The 26,714-nt window shown below is 45.0% G+C and overlaps 1 protein-coding gene across 3 annotated transcripts in view; it reads left to right on the top strand.

Moving 5' to 3' along the window:
• Window positions 1–26,714, top strand: part of MTMR2 (myotubularin related protein 2) — a 450,663-nt gene that overhangs the window by 406,642 nt on the left and 17,307 nt on the right. For all 3 annotated transcript variants that reach the window (XM_085621424.1, XM_085621425.1, XM_085621426.1), the window contains one exon: window positions 6,642–6,818. In XM_085621424.1, coding sequence (XP_085477550.1) covers window positions 6,642–6,818 — 177 coding nt within the window. The remainder of the gene's footprint in view (window positions 1–6,641; window positions 6,819–26,714) is intronic.

The raw sequence follows: 26,714 nt of genomic DNA, 5'->3' as shown, positions 1-26,714 counted from the left end.
GGAATTAGCATTTAAAAAACCTTGCAAATTCACTGAAAAAACCATAGGTTTCACACATGTTATAGTTAGCGGAAATTTTACTGATAAAAAACCAGTGAAATTGCCCCGTTATAGTTAGTGCTGGCAACTATAACTCACGCGACCGCAATCTTCTGCTGATGACATATGTGTCTTTATGAAAAAAAAATATTTGTAATATATGTATAGCTAAAAATGTATGGAAGAAGACATGGGCAAATAAGTGTCTAAATACAGTATTAGCATCAGCAGAGGATTGCGGTCGCGTGAGTTATAGTTGCCAGCACTAACTATAACGGGGCAATTTCACTGGTTTTTTATCAGTAAAATTTCCGCTAACTATAACATGTGTGAAACCTATGGTTTTTTCAGTGATATATATATACATGTAGCTACATATATACATATATATATATACATATATATATATATATACATACATATATGTGTGTGTGTGCGTGTGTGGGTGTGTGTGTGTGCGTGTGCATGTGCATGTCAGGTGAGTACTCCACTCGGCTCCATCGTATCCCTTCATGGGTGCTGGAAATTACTAAAAACGCTGTTTAAGATTCGTGGGGAACGCTGCTGATGAAACACAATCCCTTCCTGAGTCCCCAAGATGCCTCAACCGCAAGGATCCACATTCAGCTCAGCCTGGAAAAGCCGGATACAGTGCTCCTTATTCCTTCATGCATATATATATATGTATATATATCCACCACACAAAGGTTGCCCTTAAAGATACGCCACTCGCGGGGACGTTTTCAGCCTTTAATGGTGGACAACAGTGCAGCAGCATCTGAGACCCCTCCAATTAAAATCTGAGGCCCAACGCGTTTCAAGCACAACTGTGCTCTTGTTCACGGGCTGAAAGGTGAGTGATCAAATCGGCAGTTTCAACGGCTCCTGTTATCAATAAAGAGTCCCGCCCCTGTGGGCGTGTGCCCAGAGGCATGCTGGTCCATGTGATGCCTTGAATATTCATCCCAAGTGGGTGCGGTTTGCCTCTTTATTGATTACAGGAGCCGTTGAAACTGCTGATTTGATCACTCACCTTTCAGCCCATGAACAAGTGCACAGTTGTGCTCGAAATGCGTTGGGCTTCAGATTTTAATTGGAGGGGTTTCAGATGCTACTGCACTGTTTTCCACCATTAAAGGCTGAAAACTTCCCCGCGAGTGGTGTCTCTTTAAGGGCGACCTTTGTGTGGTGGATGTATTGCGGCTTGCTCAGTCGCAGAGGTGCCCCTCTGCTAGCATGCGGCTCCGTGGTTTGGTAACCACCAAGCACGTAAGGAGCGGAGAAGGCCGCATCGCAGGACTATGAATTAACAGATGCAGCGGTGAATGTACCCCTCCAAACCCACTTGGGGAATATTATTGGGTATTTGAGGCAAACCGGCACCCACTTGGGATGAATATTCAAGGCACCACAAGGACCAGCATGCCTCTGGGCACACGCCCACGGGGGCAGGACTCTTTATTGATAACAGGAGGCGTTGAAACTGCCGATTTGATCACTCACCTTTCAGCCCATGAACAAGAGCACAGTTGTGCTCGAAACGCGTTGTGCTTCAGATTTTAATTGAACGGGTTTCAGATGCTGCTGCGCTGTTGTCCACCATTAAAGGCTGAAAACTTACCCGCGAGTGGCGTCTCTTTAAGGGCAACCTTTGTGTGGTGGATATGTGTATATATATAGATATATATATATATATATATAAACACATATGTATATGCATTCAGTATCATATAACTAAATTAGTTCTCCATCAACGTGTTATCTAGAACTTTACTCTTTCAGATGTAAAACTACTGGCGATTGCCCCGTCCCTCCGCCCATGTCATCTCCCAAGTAAAGAAAATATTTCACACAGAAGAGAGTTGAAAGGGACATGCAGATGTGGCTCAGGCAAACATCCCATGTATGACCCCCCACTCACCTTGACATTACAGAACAATTACCAGCCATGCATACATGGGCTTGTTTCCGAAGTAGTGACAGTTTCCAGGGCATATCCTAGGTAACACTTTACAGAGTTTAACAGCACCAAAATTCTAGTTCCCTGGTAAATTTTGTTTTGACTGAAAAGTCTAGAATATAACTCATCGCTCCATAGTAAACACTACCCACTCTAATCACACTTAGAATTGGAGCATAGACACTTGTGGGAAGTTAGAAGAGGCAAATTAGGGAGACATTTTTTTCTGATCACAGTGATGGATAGAAGTGATAAGCCCTACCTGTGTCTTCGGAACTGGACCTCTCCTAACAAGAGCTAAATGGGAAACGTGGAGGTTTGATTATAAAACATGGCTATGTTCTAGGGGGAGATGGTAAATTAGCTAACGGAGCTCACACATTAGTGGTGCGATCCACTGAGCCAATGCCCAATAAATTGAATACCTCATTCCAAGGTTGTAAAGTTCCAGTAGAACAATCTGAAACAGACCAACATTGTTCCTGGATTACCAAGAGCAAGCCCCCTTAAGGATATCGGTAAATGGTCACTGTATCAATATGGGAGTCAACTTTGAGAGGTGGGAGGGGTTATTGCCAAAATGTATGTTGATCTTGGGTGATAGAACCATCACTGAGAGCACAGAATTTGTTATGTGCCAGTACTAGATCCAGAAAATGATTTGACTAGTAGAGCTACCAATAACAAGTTGAATAATGCTCATAGAGACAAGATCAGTTTGCTTGAAGGAGTCCAAAAGAAAAATATATCTGTGACAAAAGGCTGAATGGCCAAAGTAGTAACTGAGTCAAAATAAAATAGATTTAATAGGATAGAGAGCAACAACTAGTCTAACACAAAGGGTTCAAGTAGGTCTGCCATAACTCAGCATCTGAATTTTTTCAAGAGACCAGCCATTCAAAAGTGGCTACAGTCAGACGATAGTGTGTGGAAGTGGATCCTTATTAGAAAATTCCTCATCATTGAGAAAAAAGGGGATACTTTGGCACTGTGAATTTGGCTGGAAAGGGACTCGAAGTCCCACGACACTTAGTGCCTGGAGGAGGTGCCTCCTGCTACCATCCCACGCCGGCACGCTATTTAGCACTGTGCTCACTCCCGCGGCATAGGTTGCGCCCGGGCGTATGGCGGGCCCATCCATGTACAGTCATGACCGGGGCCCCCTCTCCAACATCTGCTTCTTAGCTCCTCTGATTTGTACAGTCCATGAAGCATAGGATGGGAAAACGGAAGGCTACCACCGGAGGGCACTTAGCTTACTAAAGACAGCGGCGGCCCCTACTTTAGGGCAGAGGAGCTTCGCCCCACTGCTGCCAGTGCCAAATAGGTGAAAAATAAAATGGTAATAAATTGAATTTATTACCATTTTATTTTTTCCTTTCACCAGCCTGAGACGTTGTTTGGGGGCGGGCCACTGCTGCTGACTGGCAGCAGGGGAGTGGTGCTCAGTCCAACAGTATACCCTGCACATGTCACTTTGGCCGGCTGTCTTGGGACAGCCAGCCTGACATGCGCAGTGTAAACCCCTCAACCCAGCTTTCTCAGACAGCTGGGTGGAGAGCAGGCACAGGCACTCACAGTGTCTGTAGGAGCGTCGAGGCAGCCTTTTCCAGCCAATCCTGATGCTGCTCAGCATTATCAGCAGTATGAGAGCAGCATCTGACTTGGTGTGAAGAATTCAACTACTTCAAGCACCGAGGGACTGAAGCAGAGGACCGGAGGAGGAGAGCCAGTGGAGTGGATAAATAATCTCTCTGCTCTTTCTGTCCGTTATTTTGCCTCTTTCTGCTCTTTTCTGACCTTTATTTTGGCTCTTCTTCTCGTTTCTGACCGTTATTTTGCCAATATATGACGTTAAAACTCAAACAATTACAACGCATGTTTTTACAACGCGTTTTTTACATGGCAACTACCATTACATTGCATGATTTTACAAAGCATGCCGTTACAATGCATTTTTAAAAACTACCATTACAACGCATACAATTACAACGCATAATACTTTTAGGGCAACAGTGGGGTAAGTGTTGGATAGTGTAGGGGTAAAAATTACTATTCCCACTCCAGTGAGTGCGACAGTAGGGAAAGTGTTGGATAGTGTATGGGTAAAAATTACTATTCCCATGTACCCCAAAATACATATCCACCCTAAAAAAAATCTCATGACTTACCTTGTAATGCGTTGTAATGACATGCATTGTAATGGTTTGCGTTGTAATGGCATGCGTTGTAGTGACGTGTTGTAATGACATGCGATGTAAAGGCAGTTGCGTTGTAACTGTTGCGTTGTAAAGGTAGTGCGTTGTACTGACTGCAGTGTAATGGTTGTTTCCCTTATTTTGCCTACTCTTCCTTTTTCTGCTTGTTTCTGATCTTCATTTTTCCTCTTTCTGCTCGTTTCTGTCCCGGCTCTTGACGGAGATGTCCAGGGCTGGACTGGGAACCGAAACCGGCCCTGGCAAACTGCTCGGCCGGCCCCACTGGGGGTGGGGAGGGGGATGTGACTGAGCTGTTTGCTAGGGCCGCTTTCGGTCGATTTTGTTAGAGGGGGCCGATATTGCCAACCCCCGGTAACAAAAACGGCCCGCCAGGGGCCCAAATCCAGCCCCCACCCTGGCGGCCCACCGGGAAACGCCCGGAGCCCGCTACGGCCAATCTGGCCCTGGAGACGTCGTATCCACAGCGCCCAGATACCCCTAGGGGTGACAGTGCTGCACTATACAAATGCTCTATGATTGATTGACCGCACGTGATTGCACCCACCCTCCACCCATGTTCCTGCTCCACCACTCTCGGGAAGCAGAAAACACAGTGTACCAGATTTTAAAAAACTGTTCTAAGTGCCAAACGCTCTTATAGTAAGTACATTTCACTTACGGCCTAATTCCCAAAGTACAATTCCACCTAAAAAATGTTTTCTTATTTTCAGACTAACATTGCGCATATGGGCAGTGTGCATAAATTATGCAGCGGAATGTTCAGGGGGTTGGTATACACATAGATATGCGTCTGTTTCTCTGCTCTTCACAGGTTTCCTTTTTCTGTGCTTGCGAGCTCCTGGTGCATGATTGGTGCAGGGAAAATGCAATTATGTCTTCTCAGTGTGCATGCTACAGCTCTCTTCTTCAACATTTACGTTGGACCGTTTTTGAACGTTAAATAGTATAGAATATAAGCACTCTTTGAACCATCTACATATTTACACTTATGAAACTTGATGCGAGGGGTCGTGCCTGGTATTAATTTAATTCCACTCAATAGCTTTAGCTGGGTCTATGTGTACAGTTCCTTTGAATATGTTCTAGCTTTAGCACTTTATAGGCCATGTGCCAAGCTGCAGGCAGTAAGATTCGCTTTTGTTACATTACATTTTAATGCGTACGTTTTTATTTGAGCAAAGTGCTCCTCTTATGTAGCAGCTCACGCCATAAGCACTCTGCCAGGCCTTTTGCACTTAAGAGTATTGGGAAGCACTTGTTTACCAAGCTTATTTTTGCGCAGTAATCTAAGAAATTTGTTACCCAATTTAGGAAAGTGCCCTCCTGGCCTGTTACCTGTAATCAAAGAAAAATAACTTAATTGTATTGCACTACGTTATACATGTTTTTATTCTTGTGTTTTTATAAGCTGAGTTTGTGCTGCATACTTTATGCCTCACATTTGTAGCAGAAACAAAAAAGTTGACTGATTGTTTTTTATACATGATTCCATTCCGACTCCCTAATTGGGGTACAAAACAAACGAAGCACTTAATTTTACCCGGATAGCCATAAATGCTGCCCCCCAACAACATGGTTGTGGTTGTTTAGCAGTGTGGGCACATGATAACTGTCCTGAGTGCGGCCTGTGGGAGCCAGTGCATAAAGACCTATCTTGGTTACATACCGTACAATATTTTATTATTCATGGAGGATGGGGACACAAAGCATTTGCACAGGCAACAACGTCCCTTCTGTCCACGCAGGTGCAATTTGTGAACTTAGTAGATGGGAATATGATGCTGGGCTGAGAGGCTGCACAATCATATTGTGTAAACAGACAAGGGGTCTGGGACTGTCAATTAGTCAATGTTGTGTTACAGCCAGAGCCACAACTAAACTGGGCATAATAAAAAGAAGGAAGGTGAAGAATTGTTTTGACTTTTCTATGACCTTTGGTAAGAAACTGGATGACAGCTGATGGTTTGCTTTGGGTTCAGTGGAGTTTATACATATATAGGATAAGGGAAAGGTACTTACTTGTATGTAACCACAATGTTCATGTGAGGGTACTCTCCACAGATTCAAAAGGTTAGAAAATTCCAAGTTTCTAGGACCCAACCTACCAGTAGCAAAATCTTCTAAGTTTCTCAATCTGGGAAGCCTATCTCCAAATGTTAATAAGAGGATGTTGCGTGGCTAGCTATGTAAGGAACACTCCAAGATGATGATATTACGGGCACTGAAGTTATTGTAGAAAGTGTAGTGTAATCTGGGGTTGGAATGGTGATGAGAGATTTGGTTTCCTCATCAGCTTGACATACATTCTGCAAATCAATACGAATAACGAGATATTCTACGTAAGCATGTCCTCTTTCAGTTAAAGAATCCTTCACTTTCATCAAATGTATTCATGGAAGTATGTTTTATGTGCTTTTTTACAGGGCTTGCTTAAAGAAACTGTCTCCCTGTGGTCCTTTATAAATAGCCAGCCTGAGGATTTCATGAATCCCTTATACGTCAGCTACTCTGACCATGTTCTGTATCCGGTGGCCAGCATGCGTCATCTAGAGCTTTGGACAGGGTATTACGTAAGATGGAATCCAAGAATGAAACCGCAGGTGAGTGACCGACAAGACGTGTACATGTACTGCATTTTACACTGAAAAGTACATTTAGAAGAGTAGATAAAAGAAAAGCGAAAGAAAAATGGAACAAGTGCAGAATAAAAGTTACAATGAAGAATGTGGTGGCCCCTGGACAGTGAAGCTTTGTCCCTGCGCAATGTGGTTTATTTGAGCAACAGGGGGTTGGGGGTGCCCTTTTGAAATCCTAGTCTTTTATCTCTCAAAACAACAACTATTTTTATTTGCTAATTTGTTTATTTTCCTGACTGCTGACGAGATATCTTGCTACAATTGTTGGACTGGAAGCTCTTTGCTGGCAGATTGCAGGCTGTGCTCATGCTGTTCTGGACAACACAATGGTCAACAATAGAACACGTAGAATGATGTTAAAGTGTTTCATTTATTCAGTAGACAAAGGAGGCCCACACCCTCTGATCTGCTCTGAGCTATTCAAGATTGTCAGACAGCACTGGAACATAAGATAGCTACAGCCTCAATAGAAATGAACCTTTGTTCGTGCCAACTTTCACAAGGTCGCTGGCAGGATGCATGCAATAGAACAGAGGACACTGTCACGCCAAAAGTCTCCAGAATGTGCAATGCGATTGTTCAGTAGAAGGAAATTAAATGTATTTGGCATGAGGGTCTACCACAACAACCTTAGGTTTCTGGATTTTCCTGTGAGAGCAGATAGATACAAAAAAAAATGTGCCTTAGGGGATGGAGTGCACAAAGAGGGTGCTTTGCCTATGCCTGGGGCTCCTTCAAAAGCAATCATAGCTAGATTTTCTACAGAGACACTGTACTCCAACACATGGCTATAGTGGAGCCTTGTTTCTCCTATTTAAACGAAGCTGGTACAGCAACAAAAGAATTTCTAGGATGTACTCAAGTAGAGGTAAGGAAAAAATAACTAAGTATATGCTGAAATAGACAGCGTAACATAAAGTTGTCTGTGATTGGAATACTCACTTTTTTGCTGTTCCTGAAAGTATCTGTAACTGACTAGGATGGCTGCAACGTATAAAAGCACACATCCTGGACCCTAGCTGAATAGATGGGTCCTCATCTAGTTGCGCCCATGACAAACCACCTGACAGTGCAGATGGTGTACAAAGTGGACTAATTACGCAACCGCTTCATAGAGTGGTAGGTAGTGCCAGCCCCCTGCTCCTAACTTTGTTCTTTGATAAACTGAGTGTGACCCTTACACTTCCCACAATCTTGTTCTTGATTAACTGGTTGCAAAATATATGCTTTGCATGTATGCTTTGCGACTTCCATTTAATGGGTAGGATCAGATGCTAGATGACCCAGGCAACTATCTGTAACTTTTTGGCAACTGCATATTTGTTGTACGTCAGAAGAAGATTTTGTGGGGATATGACAATATTAACTTAAGCAACCCTTTCAGGCCCAGAAATCCACAGGCAGATCCCCAGACACCATAGGTCTGCTCCGGGTGACTTGCTCTTTCTGTCCTCCCATCTATCACCATTCTGGTTGTTAATGCGTCAATTTGGTGTTTCAACAGCTAATGCCACCTTTCTCGTAGGCCAATAGACCCTTGTTTTGTGGAGACTAACAAAACATTTGGCGGTCAGCTTGCCAAACCATGTCAAGAAGCCATTCTCTGACTTGTGATATCTGGGCTTGATGCATCAAAACATTTTCTGAAATTTGTTTTTGACTCTGTGGACACCACTGCTTGGTCTATATGCGCACCTAGTCATGCTACGTTGAAATTCCTGAATGCGTTCCACTGGGGTGTCCAGTTTCACCAATATTATCAGTCATTCCAAGGTTATTCTAGGGCTGTGCAGTCTCAACAGTGGCCACCATCACTATGTTCATATGCTGCAACAAAGGTATTGAGACAAGGGTGGATCTAGGAGGCTTCACCAGCAGCAGCTGATGTAGTCCCCAAATGCCTCTACGTGCTTTGCTTCCTCAAAACCCCTCTTATTTCTCCCTCACACTATCATCCATTGCAGGTGAGGGTCTTTCTTTTTGTCACTCGATGGAAGGTGTCTCTGGCATAGAGGCGGTTATTTTAGCTGACTCTTCCTTTTTATCCTACCCTCCAGGCTGCCCCCCCCCCCCCCCCCCCCCCCCCCCTCTTCTTCAGACCTTGGTTCGTCAGCTCATGTCTTAATCTTGGAGGTAAAAGTAATTCCTTGCTAGCAAAATGAGCCACAGAAATTGTGTCTGTGGAAGAGAGGGGCACAAGATTGTATTCCTTTTAATGCTTGGTCCCCTACAACGCTGGAGACCTATCATGGATGTCCGCGTTCTAAACCTGATCATCCAGCTGGACAAGTTCAGGATAGCGTCCCTGAGCCTGGTCCTGTTGCCTTGAACTCGGTAGATTCGTTGTTGTCCCTGAAGCTCCAGTTCGCCTACTTTCGTCTTCCGATATTCTCCGCCCACAGGTGCTACTTGATGTTCATGTTGGGATCCCAACTCTATCAGTTGGTGGTTCTCTTATACAGGCTAACAACAGCACCGTACGTGATTATGATGGTGCCGGTGGCAGCTTTGCTGCAGAAGTCGGGAGTCCATGTAGTTCCATACTTGGAGGACTGGCTCGCAAAGGCGGAGTCCCTGACACTGGTGTAGGAATCTCCAGTGGTCGATGACTCTCCTCCAAGACCTGTCCTTTGTAATTATCTTCCAGAAGTTTCACCTCACTCACACAAAAAAGGCTGACTTTTATTGGGGTGGTGTTCGTCACGAGCCTTAAGAAAATCATCTCTCCTCTTCAGAGGATTGTGAATATTCGGGAGATGATTCTAAAGTACCCAACTTAAGCTCAGATCCCATTGCCTGTTATGCCTCATGGTCTACTACATCCTAATTGCATCTCATGCCATATGGCAAATAAGAACCCTCCAATGGTGTTTTATGTGTAGATTTTCCAGTTGATGCAGCAGGATCTGCATTGGTGGATAGATCCCTACAACCCTCTGAAGGGTCACCCGTTCAGCCCTTTATTAGCTCAGGCAACCATGGTCACGGACGCCCTCTCTGCAGGTTGGGTGACATAAATGTGGGGTATTTGGTCTGCTGCGGAGCAGTACCTGCACATAAATGTGCTCAAGCAAGTGTCTACCTTGCCCTGAACTTCTTTGTCCCAGTCATCTCAGGGATGCAGCGACCAAGAATCATCCCAGTAATGGCTCACCTAGCAGGCTCCAGCAGTGCAAGGGTGGATGCTGTTAGTTGCCGGTCACTAGAGGACTATTAGTGTGAGCTATATCCTGAAGTGATGTAGGTCATCTTCTCCAGATTGAGGTTTCTGTTTGTAGATCGCTTATCCTGGGCCCAGAACGGGAAGCGTCCTCTGTTTTGTGCTTACCTCTCACTGGTTCCCAAGAAGAAGCCTTAAGCTTCACCTGGTCTCGGGGCCTCTTGAACGCATTTCCACTAATCCCTCTTCTGTCAAAAGACATGTCAGTGGTGCAGGATGATCAGGCACAGCTGACTCTGATTGTCATCCAAGGAAGATCTGGTTCACTGATCTGTTGGTACTCTTCATTTGACCTCCCCTTCCTGTCCACAGTGGCCCTTTCTCACTGCAGGATGGTCAGGTACTCCACCCCGTTTCCCATTTTTTACAGCTGTATGTGTGGAGTCTGAGTGGTAACAGAGTCCTTTTGCCTTCCTGATGAGTTCAAAGACACCATCTTGCAGACGGGAAGCCTGCTACTAAATCCATGTATGCAGTCCAATGGATTCAATTTGTACAGCGGTGCAGGTTGAAAGGCATAAAACATTGAAATCCTAACTTTACGATGTCTTACAATTTCTTTCTGTTGTCCCTCACTCTGCAGGGCCTGGTATTGGCTACAGTTAACTGCAATCTCTGCTTTCATATGTTTGCCTGATCAACCTTCCATGTTTAGATTGGCATTAATGGTGCATCTTCTGAAACATTTGTTTGATGTGTTCCCTCCCACTCTCTTTATTGTTTTTCAATGAGATTTGAACCTTGTTTGACTTTCTTGATGGAATCTCTGTTTCAGCCATTGTACAGTTGTTAAGATAAACTCCTTGGTTTGAAAATAATTTTGTTGAAGGCAATTTTTTCTGCTCGCCGTGTCAGAGACCTCCAGATTCTATCAGTTCTTTCACCCTTCACAGTTTTCGCACCTACCCGTCCTTCTCACCCAAAATGGTTTCTGTTTCATATATGGAGCAAACTATTACACTTTCATCTTTATTTCTTCCTCCACATCCAACCAAGGAGGAAAAATATCTCCCTAGGGTGAACCAGAGGTGTGCAGTGTCGTATTAGCACACAAAGCAGGACACTATTGATGACCAGCTTTTTGTGGTTTCACTGGAGCTAAAAAGAGCAAGACAGTGACTGAATACTCCGATTTGCATTGGCCATCCTTTGTCTATAGATCTGCTATACCCTGGCAAGAAAGATCCTCTGGACATATTTGTGCTTGTTCCACCAGGGCTATGGCTGCTTCCAAGGATTTCTTTCTGAGGCATCTGGGTTGTAGACCTCTGCCAGGCAGCTACTTGGTCATCCGTGCATACTTTTGCAAACACTTCTGCCTCACATCTAAGACCCCCGGTGACAGTTACTTTGCTCAAGTTGTGTTACAAGAATTCTGTGGTCAACCAACACTGCTCAGTCCCACCTCCCAGGGAGATACTGCTTTGGGACTCATTCATAAGGTAAGGAATCTGTGGAAAGATGTATCAATCAGAAGAAAATTATGAATCCACCAGATATATTGTTACAGAAGGTAAGTAACTTTTTCCTCTGGAACATGGCCAACTGACCAAGAGACGGAGAAGTCAGTTGTTTTCGTCATCATAGTCTCTGTATTCTAGGTGGGTATAGATCTGGATAGCCGCAGGTGTGCCCATTAGGGATGAACAGTTGATTAGGGAACCCAGTGATAGGTGAAGTGATAAGGTAACCCCAGTAGAAGTTATGTTGGTGCTTGGCTCTCTGAATGGTGAGTACATTTGTCTCCTGAATGTATATCAACCGAGTGTGACTTGTGACCTTCTGGATTCTTCAAAGTAACCAGGATTTCTAAACGGCTGCACGAGGTTATATGTAGGGTTTGTATGATTGACGAGTCTTGTAAATAGCATTCCATGAGAGTGACACTATTGTGCAACTGGGTTTCGCATAAAAGTAGAATATTCCTTGTTTCCTGGACGTACCAATGTGAGGGCTGCCACAGTTCAGAAAGTTACATGGCGACAATACGGTAATGAGATGGCTAGACTGCAGATTTCTGTTGGTGTGTCATCTATACAACAATATCAGTTTTCTCAAGTTTGAACATGCACAACTTTTGTTTGGGGGCAGAAAGGGCAAATTCTTTTACGTGCAGGCTGATAACGGCAACCCATATAACCTTGGTTGGGTAATTCCCGGGCAGGCCACCTGACTCTGCTGTATTTAGAGAAGTCATATCACTCGCTGTAGGTTTAGATGTATATCCACACTGATCAAAGCCTTGTGGCAAGTCAAACCTAAGCTTCCTCTGCATATTATAGCCAGGTGACACTCTGGCTTTGAAGTCTTCTAGATAGAAGTGGAACAGAAGCAGGCGTTGCTCCATGTTATGATGGTGGCAAAAAAACCTGTTTTAAGCTTACCAAGTTTAATTCCTTTTATAGGACTTACCTTACTTGAATGATGTTGCATAAAATGTATCCTGCTCGCTCTGATGATGCCCACTTTGCAAGAAAGGTGCGATGAGGGTTTTTTCACGTGGTATTGTCCTGTCTGAGATTCGCAGAATATTGGGAAGAAGTATAAAATCTGAGGATGGCAATAGGCCCTTTGACTGTTCAATGCCCCAAACATTGTCTGAAGGGATTAATCCATAAACATGCAAATGGCTAAGGGCCTGATGTACACATTTTCAAAAAGTGGTTGCATATTGCGCACCAATTTTTTGTGAATGGAAAGGAATTTTACAAACCAACCTATGTACTAATAGATTGGTTCACAAAACTTTGAATCGTAGTGGCATGAGGCAAGTCACAAATAGCGACCCACTACTATATATATATTTCTTTTTTTTTAATGCAGCCCGTTTTCTGAAAAAGAAAATGGACATATTTAATTCAAAAATGTAAAGTTAAACCAATATTTAGTAGGCAGTGGTCTCATGGATCGTTTTTGATAACATTCTCAAAAGGGAAAGGCTCTTACCCTCAATTTTGAATTGGTGGTAAAATATTAATGCTTTGTGACTGTATTTCGGTCGCAAAACAAAATGTATGCCTTTAGGAATCAGTATTTGAAAGGGACACCCTTAACAATGATTATTCTCCAGATGCGTATCAATGTTTGTAAGAAAGATGTCATGGAATAGTCAGTTGCTGAATACATTCACTTGTCTAGAATGAGCTGGTGTAAGGCTGGAAGATTACCTATGTGAGTCTCATGAAATGGTATGAAAGTTTGTTAAATCCTTGACACAGTGCGCCGTTAAAGTTCTTGTCTTTGAATCATGTGTGGCTTGTTAGTTGAGTAGAGCCACTGCCATGTTCTACGATAAAGACCAGACCAATCCAGTATCCACGCATAGAGATAGACTATTGTGTAATTTCCACCTTTGTGTGCTGTGAACCACTGCATTGGTCTAAAATGCACCGTGTATATATACTAATGGAAATGTACCTTAATGTGTTTGCTGTAGACCTGTTCTTTATTTCTGTATTAGAACCAATAATCTAAAAAAAAGATATTGATGCACAGTTGATGGTAAAATGTGATTAGAACTTGCTGTATATCAAACAATGAACAACAGTTTTTTTAGGTTTCGCTTGCTCTGTGCTTATGAAATCTCTTGTATTTAATATATCTTAAAAGGGGGCTCATATCCGTTCCCGTGGCCGAATTACTGTGTTCAGTCGCTGTTGTGTGGAACTTTGTTTTGTTTACTTTCCCTGGCTGCAAGCATCGAAACAACTGTGTTTTTTCCTGATCTTTTCATCATGGCTGCCACCGAGGAGTACTCATTTGATCTCGCGCTACATTTTATGTGGGCTTAAGTTCTTGAACTCGATTTTATGACTTTGTTTTGGGCAGTTATATTAGTGTGCCTGCATGAGCACGTGTGAAGATCTCATGTCACTCTCTCTCCCCATATTGGAAGAACTGGACAACGCTGCAATCTACTGATTATTTTTCTAATTGAATATAAAATTTGCTCTTGCATACATTTTCTCTTCAGGCTTTATGTTGCTCGGGCGGGTACTGAACCAAGTACCGGTGGTCAACTCTGATATCAAGTCAGATATCTGTGTTTTAGGTTTTGCCTGCACAAACAGTTTATTATTATTCACATAGGGGAAACCTAATGCATTTACCAATGCTTGTTGTTCTTTATTTTGAGTGGGGCTTCTTAGAGTGCACTTGAAAATTTAATTTTGAGTGACTATGCTTCCTATTACAAAGGTTCCTTTCTAATGATTTGCCACACATGGGAGAGCTCATAGGCAGATTTAAGTCAGAGTTTACAAGTAGCTTGAGTTGAGCTCAGGATCAAACCGATTCTAGGATTTTTCATCACAAGGGAGTCACTTGCACAATTCCTATGCAAGTGACTGCCCGCAGGAAAGTGCCCACTCTGTTTGTCCCCTTCTCAGGGGGGTAGTTTCCAATGGTGCAGCAGATGCAGTGGCAACGGGACACAAAGGCCTAAGGGATCCACTGAACCCTGATTATTGCTGTTTTCACAGTTTAGACAGGGGCTAGAGGGCCAGTTTCCTTTGTTGCACTGTAGCCCATGACACACTGGTTATGCCACTACACACCTCTGCTCAAACTAGGTGTGTACTTTTTTTCCAAAATAGTGCAGCTATTTCCCAGAAGTCTTCAATTTTTGGGGATTGGATCTCTGGTTTGGAAGGCAGAATGGAGTGGGCTGAGACATGGATGCAAAGGTGTGATCGGCTTCTGCAGCACAGTTCTCATGCGCTGCATTGTTATTTTGTTTTATAGCACCTGCTTTTTCCCTTTATTTGAATAGGAATGTTCCACCTCTGTCCCATGCATTTTCCATCCAGCCACTGTGCTCTCACTTCTCCCCTCTGACATTTTCCCGTCTGCACCGGCCACACTGTGTAATGCTCTGTTCAGTGCTGGTGGTGAAATGTTCAGCCAGGGGTGCAAAATGCTGAAGTCCGGGGTATGAGGGATGGGAAGTTCTGGCAGACAACTAGACCTGCTAGGTCTTCCTAAGACGGTCTGGCAAGGAAATGCTGATGGATACTTCTATCACAGTGCAAATCTTCAACCCCCAGAGTTTCACAAAGGAAGTAGCCAATACCAAAACACTTTGCCTAATCCATGTAGCAAGACACCTGTTTACAGGCTTTAAAGCACTGCAATAAGAATCCACCAGTAAAGGTCTATTGGACTTAATATATGATTTTCACAATACGTCAGATCTAATGAGCCTGTTGTAATTCTTCATAAAAACCTATAGCACCTGATATATTGTTTTCTTAAGTAACCAGTCTGGCTTATAACCTTTATCATTGGCTCATCACCATAACAAACTCAGGTACATCATATGAAGCATAAGCTTTCGCACAAGGCAGACATAAGGCAAAGAGTCACCAAAATCGCAAATACAAAAAAAGTGCTGCTGACAAAACTCTTCTTGGGAAGCACTAACAGAAACGATCTCAGTGCATATCTTCTATACCGGGGCTTTATTCAAGGGGGACACCAATATGAACACACTTGCATTAAGTTAGCATTGAGATTGTATGTAACAAAATACCAGTCTACAGCAATCACCAGTGTAATAGCAATCCACCTTTAAAGGTCTATTGATTCGATAAATGCACTTCCTAATTGGTAGTTCTAATGGATATTTTTAACCACAGAGTCTTCACCTTATGATGATTCCCCATCCATCAGACTGGATCCAGAAACCTTTCAGCACCAGCAGCGGCATTGTGCAGCTCTGTGCTGATGTTGTTCAGCTCCAGAAGTGATTTGTGGAGCCGCATATAAGTGCTACCCATGTGCGCTGATGTCAGTTCCTTTATTATTGTGTGCCACCAGACGCCGATGCGGAGATACCCTTTTGTTTCTGACAAGACAATTTTCTCTCTAAAATGTTTTAAATACACCAGTGTTCAAGGAAAATGTCACCTCCTAAGACTATAGGGTGTCAGGCCTTGTAGTGACTGTTGCAAACCGATGTCTGTGACAGGACCCAATCAGGTATGCCTTTGGTGCTTGGGGTCGGAGGACAACTCCAAGGGCTGTAGCATTTGTGCGAAGATGAACCTGAAGGCCATACATCCCGAGGCAACCTTAATTCCGTAGCAGATAGAAGAATTCCATGAAGCCATGCTGTGCCTTTTTGAGACTCTTCTAGCTCCCTCTGTTGTGCCTCTGGGCCCCAAGGACCTCCAACAGGAACCCCACCTGTTGGTCCACCTTCAGCACCAGCTGGGACCTCTGAACCTGCTGTGGGTTTTGCACAGGCTTTGATGTCGCTTTTGGTACTGCCACCACTTCCTGCGCTGGGCCCTCAAACATCATGTCAATGCGGGAGGCTCATCCAATTGTGCTCGTACATTTAGCCAAACTCGTCTCGACCAAGGCCGTGCCCTGAGCCTACTGGGCTGCTGCCTTCCGGCGAGCCATCAGACTCTGACATATTGCTCTTTCCTCCTGAAAGGGCTCAAGTTACCCACGATCTTTTTGGCACGGAGTCAGATAATGACCAGCATGATGCTGGGGATGAGTTGGTAACTCAGTACACCGATGACGATTGGTATAAATTGCATGTAGTCTGGGCACTTCTCTTGACTGCGGACTGCTCTCTCCCCTTGGCCCTGCTATAGAGGACAGTGCCTCATTTACTGTGGTAATGCGAAGGGTGACTGAGGTACTTGACCCCCAACTCCCAACCATGGAGGGAAAGACAAATGTACTGACTGAGGACCTCCGACCAAGTTAAACACACTCACAGCCTCTTCTGCCTTTTAATGAGGCCCTAATCAATACCTTAGTAGGGGCATGGATGAAGCCATGCTCGGGTCCTCCAGTAAACTGGTAAATAGCTTTTGTGACACAACACCAGACCCCTGAAAGGTTAGTGGTGCAGGTGTCCACTAGGATAATTAACTCAAGTGCTTTACCTACTACTCCCCTGGACCAGAAGTCAAAGCGTATTGAGACCTTCTACATGTGCTTGTTTCCCTCCACCAGCCTTGCCCTGCGTATGGTCAATGCCAGCTGTCTCCTAGGCTGCTACTCTCATGGACTTTGGGATTCAGTAACCCAGATTTTTCTGCCCTACTTGAGGACCTCTGTCCCTCCCTCATACAGGCCATTCAAGACGGCTGTGATGGGGCAAAGTTTGTGATACGCTGTGAGCTAGACACTATCTTTGCCTAGGCTGGGCAATAGGTACCAGTGTAGTGCTCAGACAGCATGCATGGATGAGGTGTACCGACTTCTCAGGGGATGTCCAGTCCTCACTAATGGACATTGCCTTCATAGGCTGTTGCCTCTTTGTCGAGAAAGCAGATTTGGCCCCAAGCAATTAAGGATAGCTGGTCTTTAGCATACTTCTAGGCCCTGTCTGCCCAGTGAGACAGTTTCATTAGCAGTATTGTCCCCTCCTTGGCTATGGTAGGGTTTACTAATACCATCAACACCAGCCAATACAACTAGTCCATCAAGCTTCCCAGCCATTTCGTGGCCGAGGCCATGCATCCTACAGATTAAGTGGACAACAGGGGCAGCATGCAACCCAGACCCCACTCCATGATCTGTCATGGCCACAAAACCATTTTAGCATGTCCTTCCAGACACACAGCCATTCAGTCGCAGCGGGATCCAGTATTTTCTCCCAGGGTGGCAAACAATCACTTGGGACAAATTGTCCTTTGGGGCTACGCACTTCATTCCTTTCTACTCCCTGTCACCTTTGTTCGCCCTCAAGTCAGCTGACTTACAACCACATGTCCATGTTGAGGCAGGAAGTGCAGGTATTTTTGGCCAAAGGGGCCTTAAAGACAGTCCTGACATCGCACTGGTTGTTACTCCTGCTACTTCCTGGTGCCAAAGAAGGATGGAGGCCTTTGTCCTATTCTAGACCTTTGTCCTCTTAATGTCTTTCTACGAAAGGACAGATTCAAGATGCTCACCCTGGCGTAGGTCTTGTTTTCCCTCTTGTCTGACTGGATGGTAGTGATAGACCTGCAGGATGCTTATTTCTACATCACTGTCCTTCCGGCCCACGGGTGCTATATGTGTTTCATGGTGGGGCAAAAGCATTTTGCGTTTGCATGCTCCCCTTTGGCCTCATCAGTTCCCCTCAGTGGTTCACAAAAGTGATGGTGGTGGTCACAGCACAGCTTCAGAGATGAGGTGTTGTAGTCTTCCCCTACTTCTGCTAATAGTTGCTGAAGGTAGGCTAGCCCCAGTCAGTCGTCGCCCACCCCATAAACGACAGCTAACACTGTTGGAGTTCACTATCAATATGCCAAAGTCACACCTGACTCTTTCCCAAATCCTACCTTTCATCTGAGCTATTCTGGATACGGTACAATGTTGTGCCTTCCCCCAGAGCGAAAAGTCCAGTACATTCCGACTATGATCCCAATACTAAAGACTCTGCCGTGGATCTCATTTAGGATTAATTCAAGGCTGCTAATGAAACATACAGATGGCATATGTGGTCTCTGCGGTGGGATCTGAAGTCCCAGTGGGCAATGCACCAGGTGGATCTCTCTGATCATGACCAGATTTTGGAGGAGAATGCGAAAGACTTGCAGTGGTAGTTACTGGATCATGATTGGGTCCGTGGCAGGCCCCTCTCCTTATCCCACCAGAGCTGACAGTGGTGACAAACGCATCACTTCTGGGTTAGGGAGGCCACCTAAGGAGAGGTGGAGATCAAAGCATCCAGTCTCCTGGCTCCACATCAACCTGCTGGAGTTGCGGGCCAAAAAATTTGGCTGGTACAGATGTTAATGGACAAGACCACTTCCATGTGGTAATTCAGCAAGCTGGGCAGAGTTGGGTCATGGGTCCTGTGTTAGGATGTGCTACACCTCTGGATGTGGCTGGATTGCCAGGGCATTTTCCTAGTAACGCATCACCTGCCAGGATCTCTAAACACCAGGGCGGACGAACTCAGTTACTAACGTCTAGCGGATCACAAATGGCAATAACACCTGAATGTGATGCAGGGTATCTTTGGTCAATGGGAAGAACCTTGGTTCGATATCTTTGCCGCTGCCAAGAAGTGCAATGTCAGCAATATTGTGTGCTGGAGTTCCCAAGACAGCTCTCTCTCGGAGGTGCCATACCACATAGAGTGGAGCCCGGGACTCCTGTATGCCTTCACACCCCTTCCTGTCCTGACCCAAGTTTTGAAGAAATGACCGGGCCCAAGTCATCCTGGTGGCACCAGATTAGCCAAGGAGACTGTGCTACCCAGAGATAGTGGCTGTGAACATCTAGCCTCCAATCAGGCTGCCGCTTCGAGAGGATCTTCTGTCACAGCAGCAGGGCAGAGTTCTGCACCCGGACCTCTGCAATCTTCATCTCCGTGCTTGGTGATTGAGTGGCGACAGTTGACTGCTAAATATACCTCCCTATCAGGTTGGCATTTTCTCCTTTCAAGGTGCTGTCCTGTCATTCTGAGTGTGCTACTGTCTCTCTGGATGCTCCTTCCACCAGGAGGTGTTCTCTCTTGATTCCCCACTGTCCCTCACAAAGATACACATACTCTTGGGGTGCTGCTCTCACTCTGAACTCTACCCAGTACCTCTCTGGTACTGACCTTCTATCGGAGTGTGGGCCCTCCATGTGAAAACCCTCTTGTAGCGCAGATTTCTCTGTGGTATCTCTTCCCACTGACACCTCTCTCAAGTACAATTCTTACTTCTAGTGCTACTTTCTAAGGGTATCCTACCCTCTTGCTCTGGTGTTGTTTCTCAAGCACTGCCCCATCTTTGTGAAAACACTCCCAGGGAACTGTTCAATCTACCTTAGCGGAGTGCTGCTGACTCTTTATGATACTGCCCTCTCTTAGGGCATCACCCTTTCTCTGATGCCCCTCAATTTGCTCTCCCATCAGCCTCTCCCCCACTTGAAGGTACTGCTGTCTTTCCTCACAGTATGCAGCTTCTCTCTGGATGCAGTTCCCTCCCTAAAAAACCCCTTTAGGTGTAACTTTCTTCAAGTGTGCAACTCCATAACAGTGATAGTGCCCTCAATGCACCACTGTCCCTTTGAGATGCTAATGCATACTTCCTGTGAACCCTTTCTCAGTGCACTGCTCAGTGTTCCTGTTTAGAGTAGTGCCATCTGTGTGTCATTGCCCTCTCCTATTTCATGGTGCTATCCCCTCTCTCTGAAACCCCTTAGGGTAGTGTGCTGCCTTTTCTCAGGGTACTGCCCCCTTCCTGTGAAATTCTTTTCTTGGAGCAGCTCTCTCTTAGGGAGTTTCTCCATCCTGGGTGCACTGTTGTTACACGATATGTTACTGTCTCAGGGGTGCTACTGCCTTCTTTCTTTTGTGCTATATGTCAGGGTGCTTCCACCTTCCTCTGCCTCTCTTATGGTACGGTTCCTCTTATGGCACTGCTTGTCTTTCTGATGTACTCAGCTGACTGTCCTATCCCCCTAGGTTGCCCTATCTTCTACGTAAATATTTGGCATGTTACCCACTTCGTCTTTTCTGTCCACTGATCATACTGTTTCACAGTTTTGCTTTTGTGTTGTAAGTCACAAAACTTTTTTCCTGCAGTTCTTCATGCCACCTTGGTGAAATCTGAAACAATGGCAGTGGAGATCTTGTTGACGTCGAACGAGGATTTGATGGTATTTTCGATGTTGACATGTGTTTCTCTGACGACTGTCGGGGATTTTTCCATATGGAATAGTACATCGACATTGAGTGGTGTCTCAATGGCGTGTTAGACTGCGTACCTGCAGGCGGTGAGCAGGTGGCTATGTTACCTATCCTCGCGTCATGTTCCTCAACGGCGCTCAGGAGTGACGCTTCAGCATCTGGTGTCTCTTCTCCTTGGATATTCCTCTGGAGAAGTCCCTAGAGAGGGAAGAGGGAGCTCTGATAGAAGATTGATCCTCACCATGGCCTGTTGATGACCCAACAACCGTTGTCTGCTGTTTTCTTTCCTGGAATCTCTGCATCCTGATCTTCTCCTTGTTCTTCAGAATTCTTCTGGAAAACCTCTGACAATGGCTGCAGGGTTCTGGAAAATTATCTTCTGCAAGGCAGATAACACAGACATTGTGAGGCTGCCTTCTTTTTTCCATAGGAAGGACTCTTCACAAAAAGGAAGGCATTTTGACAGTTAAATATATATCCTGTCAGAAAAATTTCAAATACACTCATTTGTTTAAAAAAAAAAAAAAGTAGCATGAAACACAAACATCAAGGTTGAGGAAACATTTGCCAAAGATGTTTAGGCAAAAAGACAGGGCTCAGTGCCTCAAGGATCCTGTTTCTGGGAGTCTAAAAACTGGTCTGACCTAACTGTCATCTGTGGGGGATGATGGCATACAGAGTGTATTTTGAGGCATTAAAGGAACGGTGGTAGTTTTCTCCTATGCTCTGTATTGCAGCCTATTGACTAACACTGTCCTTCATTTCCTTTCCTTTTTCTTTTAAAACAAAAGGTTTGTGAAAGATTTTTTATAGTCACTTTTTCTAGTCAGTGAATTATTTGATATAATTGGCTTATGCTTTTTTAGAATGAAAATTTAATACAATTTGGTCATTTTTCCCCTTTTTTTATAGGCTGCAAACATACGTTGAAGTGATTTTGTACAAAGCTGTAAATACATATATGCATATAGATGTTAAAGTACTATTGTACAAAATTGTATATGCATATATGTATGTTTTTTAAAGTGCTCTGGAATCCCCGTGCATGGGTGGCACTGTTCAGTGCCTGTGACTATGATGAGGATTCCCCTGGAAGAGAACTAGGATTACAATTAAGTTTTCCTACCCTCCTTCTTCTTATGCACCTCACACAATAAAGTGCATCTCAGAACCTATACTCCTTCCTTCTGTTCTTTCAGTGGTAATACCAGATTTCTATTTAGACCAAATAGTTTTTCTTTCAACTGTATGTTTTTTCCTTGTCTGCCCACATCAGCAGAGAGGTAACTTCACACACTAGAATTGCAGGGGGTCATATGATATTACTGTAACCAAATCAAAGAAAATTAAAACAATTCAAGCACTTCATTTGTCTGAATCTGTCTGTGCTTTGTTGCTTTAGGTAGAAGGCAGTTCCAAAAAGAGTTTCCAGTTTGGGCAAGCTCTTCTTTACCCACTCTGTTAGATGTGTCCAACATGCTGTTTCTCTTTCAGAAGCTAGATGCAGCCATTTACAGCTAGTTTCTAATGTCAGAGAATCTAGTTGCGAGAGATGGGACAAGGCCCCATGTAATGCGCTTTTCATGGTGTTTGACATGATTGTATTCAGGCGAAACTTCATCATTCATACTTTCTGGCACCCTTTTTTTTCATGTTTGTTTTAAGAGTGTGTGGCTTGGTGGCACACCTTTCACAGTCTTGGTCCAGCAAATTTGGAACTGGCCGCTAGTTGCTTTCCATCAGATCAATAGTCATGTGGCATTTGAAAAAGCTCTTAATACTCACCTACTTGGTTAATTATTTTGGGCTTGCTATGATATTGCATAGTTTTTTCATCCCTGCACCAGGATAACCATCGGCAGGGTCTGCCTGGCCCTAGCGGGCATCGGGCATTTCCCCGGGAGGCTGGAAGGGTGGGAGCCGGTTTTGTTGCAGTTGGGGCTGCATTTGTTACTGGGGCCGGTTTTGCAGCAGTGCTGCAAAATCAGCCTCCAGTAACAAAAGCAGCAGTGCTTCACACTTGTTCCCCTTCCTCCCCTCGGGGGCTGGTCCAACAAAATTGCCAGGGCTTCTTTGAGTTCCCAGTCTGGCCCTGCCCATCAATGAACAATGGGTTTTCAGGTCCCTCATTAACTCACATGCTCACTTTTCTGTGTAAAACCCTTAATTTCTGATGGATATTTCTAACTGCAGATTCCTCACCTTGTGAATATCCAAGTGCTCCAGAGTGGATCTGAAAACTCAAAAAGCAGTGCTCCTACATGCCAGTCTAAGACACAACGCCACCTACTGGTTTGAAAGAGCGCTGCTTTTTTTAGATTCCTGATCCATTCTATAACCTGGGGAGATTCATAAGGTGAGGAGTCTGTGGTTAGACAGAGTATCCACAAAAAAAGAGAATTACCGAAGGTAAGTAACTTGTTCATTACTAGCAATTCCCTGTTGTGAGTTGCAGAGCTGTTTTGAAGTTGCAACGGAGGTGTGAGGGAGCTGCATTTGAACTCATTTTTCTAAGATGCTAAATAGGTTTTTGGTTCCTTGTCCAGCAGTGTGTTTTTCCCAACTTGACATAAAGAGCTTTTGCCAGTCAAGATTTGTTTATAAATATGTACAATGCAAAGCAGGAAAATACCATCCAATGGAGCCCAATGGGTAAAACCAGCAACGCCTTTTTTTTTTACCTTATAGAGACTTCTAGCCACAGATTCCCAAACTTAGAATATACCCCAGGCATCAGACGGGACCCGAGATTTTCGAACAGTACCCCTGCACGCAGGAACTTTCGGATTCCAGTGGGTTAGACACCTCACAGGATACTGGCCTGGTCTCTCCCTCCTACCGTGGCCATGGAGGAGGGTGCCTCATTCACAGTGGTGGTGCGAAGGGTAGCTGAAGTCTTGGACTTTCAGTTGACCTCATAGCAGTCAAGATGATTGTTTTGACAGAGATGCTTTAATCGGGAGTTGCCCCCTCTGAATCATTACTCCCATTTAATGAAGACCCTGCCAATGTCCTACTCGAGGCCTGGTCCAAGCACTGCACAGGGGCTCCTGTTTACAGGACAATTGCCTGCCACCATTGCCCCACTCCTGGAGACCCCAGGTTGCTCACCCAGCAGCCCACCCTGAAGACCTTGGCGGCCCAAGACTCCACTTCCCGAGTCAACCCTAAAGCGTTCCCTACCACTCCACCGGATATGGAATTCAAAAAGTTGGATACCTTCGGTAAGAGGATGTTCTCTTCCGCCAGCCTAGCACCGCTGTCGGTGTTGTGTTTCCTTCGGAGGCCTCTCAGGATCGGTTTGTTGCTCAAATGGGTCCACCTATTTTGACCCTCAATTCCGGTTTGCCATTATAGCACGGAAGATTAAGGTGGTCAATCGGGGGAAGGAAAGGATGGGAACAGGGGGAGGGAGACCTGTGTAAAAGAAAGGTTTGTTTAGAACAACTGAACTATAATATATCATCTGACAACAAAACAGGGATTATATGATAACCACCTTCTTATATACCTGTAAAGGAAAATAACATGCTTATGCAACCATATTTAAGAAGGACGATTGGATCTCATCATGACATTCCAAAGGACACTACTTTGTTTTCTGAGCAGAATAGGCTTAGACCCAGATCACTGTGTATATATTGTGAACAGAAACCAGTATAATTAGGCTTTTTCTAATAGGTATACATATAAACCAAAACACCTTTATCTGTACTATAACTTATACCCACCAATAGTGGTGTATTTTTGAGCTTCACAAGGGAGGAAGGATTAGGCTTAGCATCAACCTCTCACTGTGCCCCTGCTAGAAGACGAACAACAAAAACATACAACATGTAGTACATCAAAATAAACGAATGCAAAAAACGCTCCTGGGTATCACTCCAATGGAATGCGTGTTACTTCACACATGTACGAGTAGGTTTTGCGGCGTACAAATCATTGAAAGTAAAGTTGTGGCCTTTTAATTTGCGCTGAATATACCACCTGGTATATAAGTAGTATGCCGGAAATGCCGGAATTGAAGAATCCAAGAACAAAAACAATCTTTAGTGTCTTCCCGAGCCTTTTCTTTAACCTGAGAAAAGGGCTCCTGTGGTTATAAAGGATATGTAGTTCTGTAGGCAAATCAAGTAATCGTGTGGTCCTTTCCCAAAAGGGCCAGGCGGAATAGAACATGAAAGGTGGTGTCAAGGACACCACTACCACACCAAACACGAAACGGATCCGACTCTGCAGTCCTGGAATCGACGACCCGAACAGGATAATCTGCGGTGTCTTTCCCGTCTATGCAGGCTTTCATAGCCTTCTGGAGGATTCACCTATGTCACTTCCTGTGCGCGCGTGACGTGTCGCACAGGCTTCTGGGAATTGTAGTTCTTCCGCTACGCGGCGAGGAAACAGCCGGGTTGTTGATTGTCCCAGCTCGCCTGCAGCACCTGATAGATGGCGGCGCATTTGTCTCAGGCAAGCGCCCTCCGTTGGATCAGATCTGGAGAGTGGTCAGCGGTCGTTGGCCATTGGTATGTAACAGTCGGTGAACACAGCATGCCTCTTGTGCCGATACACCATACAATCTGGGATTCGGTTGTGCAAATGCTGCCCATGGCCTCGAAGGAGGTCAGAGCCATACTGTCACAGGCAACTGCAGATGACAGAGACACAGCGAAGTTCACCATCAGATGACTGGATACTGGACAGAGCGATTTAATCATCAGTGGTCCTTAGTTGCCACGCCTGGCTGAGACCCACTGGCTTTTCGGGAGATGTCCAAGCTTCACTCGTGGACATGCCCTTTGGTGGCTCTATCCTTTTCGGTGAGACGTTAAAATCAGGAGTGCTTTAAGGATAGCAGAGCTACGACCAGGTCCTTCGGCCTATCCATGACCCCTCGCCAACCGCAGTCCATCTTCCTCCCCTTTCGTGGCTACGGAAGGGGATGCCAGTTGGAATAATTCCCACCCATCCAACAGGCTTCTCAGTCTTTTCATGGCTGAGGACGCGGTTCCCACAGACCATGTGGGGTCACTAGACAGAGGTCAGCCCAGTCCACCATTGCCACAGCAGCCGCAGCTTCCAAACCCTCTTAGTTTGCCCTCATGCCAACATGGGCATCCAGTGAGGAGTAGGATACCTCATCAGCTGCACCACTGGAAGTCAATAACATCTGACAAATGGGTTTTACCGATAGTCCAAAGGGGCTACTCTGCCTCCTTTCTGGACATCCCCCTACCTATGCCACTCACATAAAATCAGCTGACAGAGGACTATCTCTTCTGGCTCCTTCATCACAAGTAGGTTGTGGTTACTATTCCTGCTACTTTCTGGTGCTCAAGAAGGACAGAGGCCTCCGTCCTATCCTTGACCTGCACCTTTTCAACTCCTTCCTGAAAAATAATAAGTTCAAGATGCTCACCCTAGCTCAGGTCCTCTCTGTCCTGGACCCTGGAAACTGGATGGTGTTGTTAGATTTGCAGGATGTGTATTTCCACATTCCCGTTCTGCCTGCCCACGGAATTCACCTGCAGTTTACAGTGGGCCAGGAGGACTTTCAGTTGCAGGACTTTGACATTACCAGCGGCCCACTGTTGTTCATGAAGGTGATGGCGATGGTTGCAGCACATCTGCATAGATTGGAGTTTTCAATCTTTCCCCTCAACGATTGGCTGTTGAAGATTGGATTGCCCCAGGCAGTCGTCTCTCATCTCCAGACTACAGCGGACCCCCTGCACTCTCTGGGGTTTGATTATCAATGTGTGGAAGTCACACCTGACTCTTTCTCAAAGGCTCCCTTTCATCAGAGCCATTCTGGGCACTGTAGTTTTGGGTCTTTACTCCTGAGCGGCGAGTCAAGGATATTCAGGCTATGATGCAGATGTTTCAGCCTCTATTCTGGATTTTGGCGAGGCTGACTTTGAGTTGTTAGGTTCATGGCCTCCTTCATCCTGCTAGATGCACATGCCCGTTGGCATATGTGGGCTCTGCTGTGGGACCTGAATCTCTC

Source organism: Triturus cristatus, chromosome 8 (assembly GCF_964204655.1).
Source record: "Triturus cristatus chromosome 8, aTriCri1.1, whole genome shotgun sequence".
In the NCBI taxonomy this organism is placed as follows: Eukaryota; Metazoa; Chordata; class Amphibia; order Caudata; family Salamandridae; genus Triturus; species Triturus cristatus.
The sequence above is the reverse complement of the archived record's forward strand: the minus strand, read 5'-3'. Positions and strand labels throughout refer to the sequence as shown.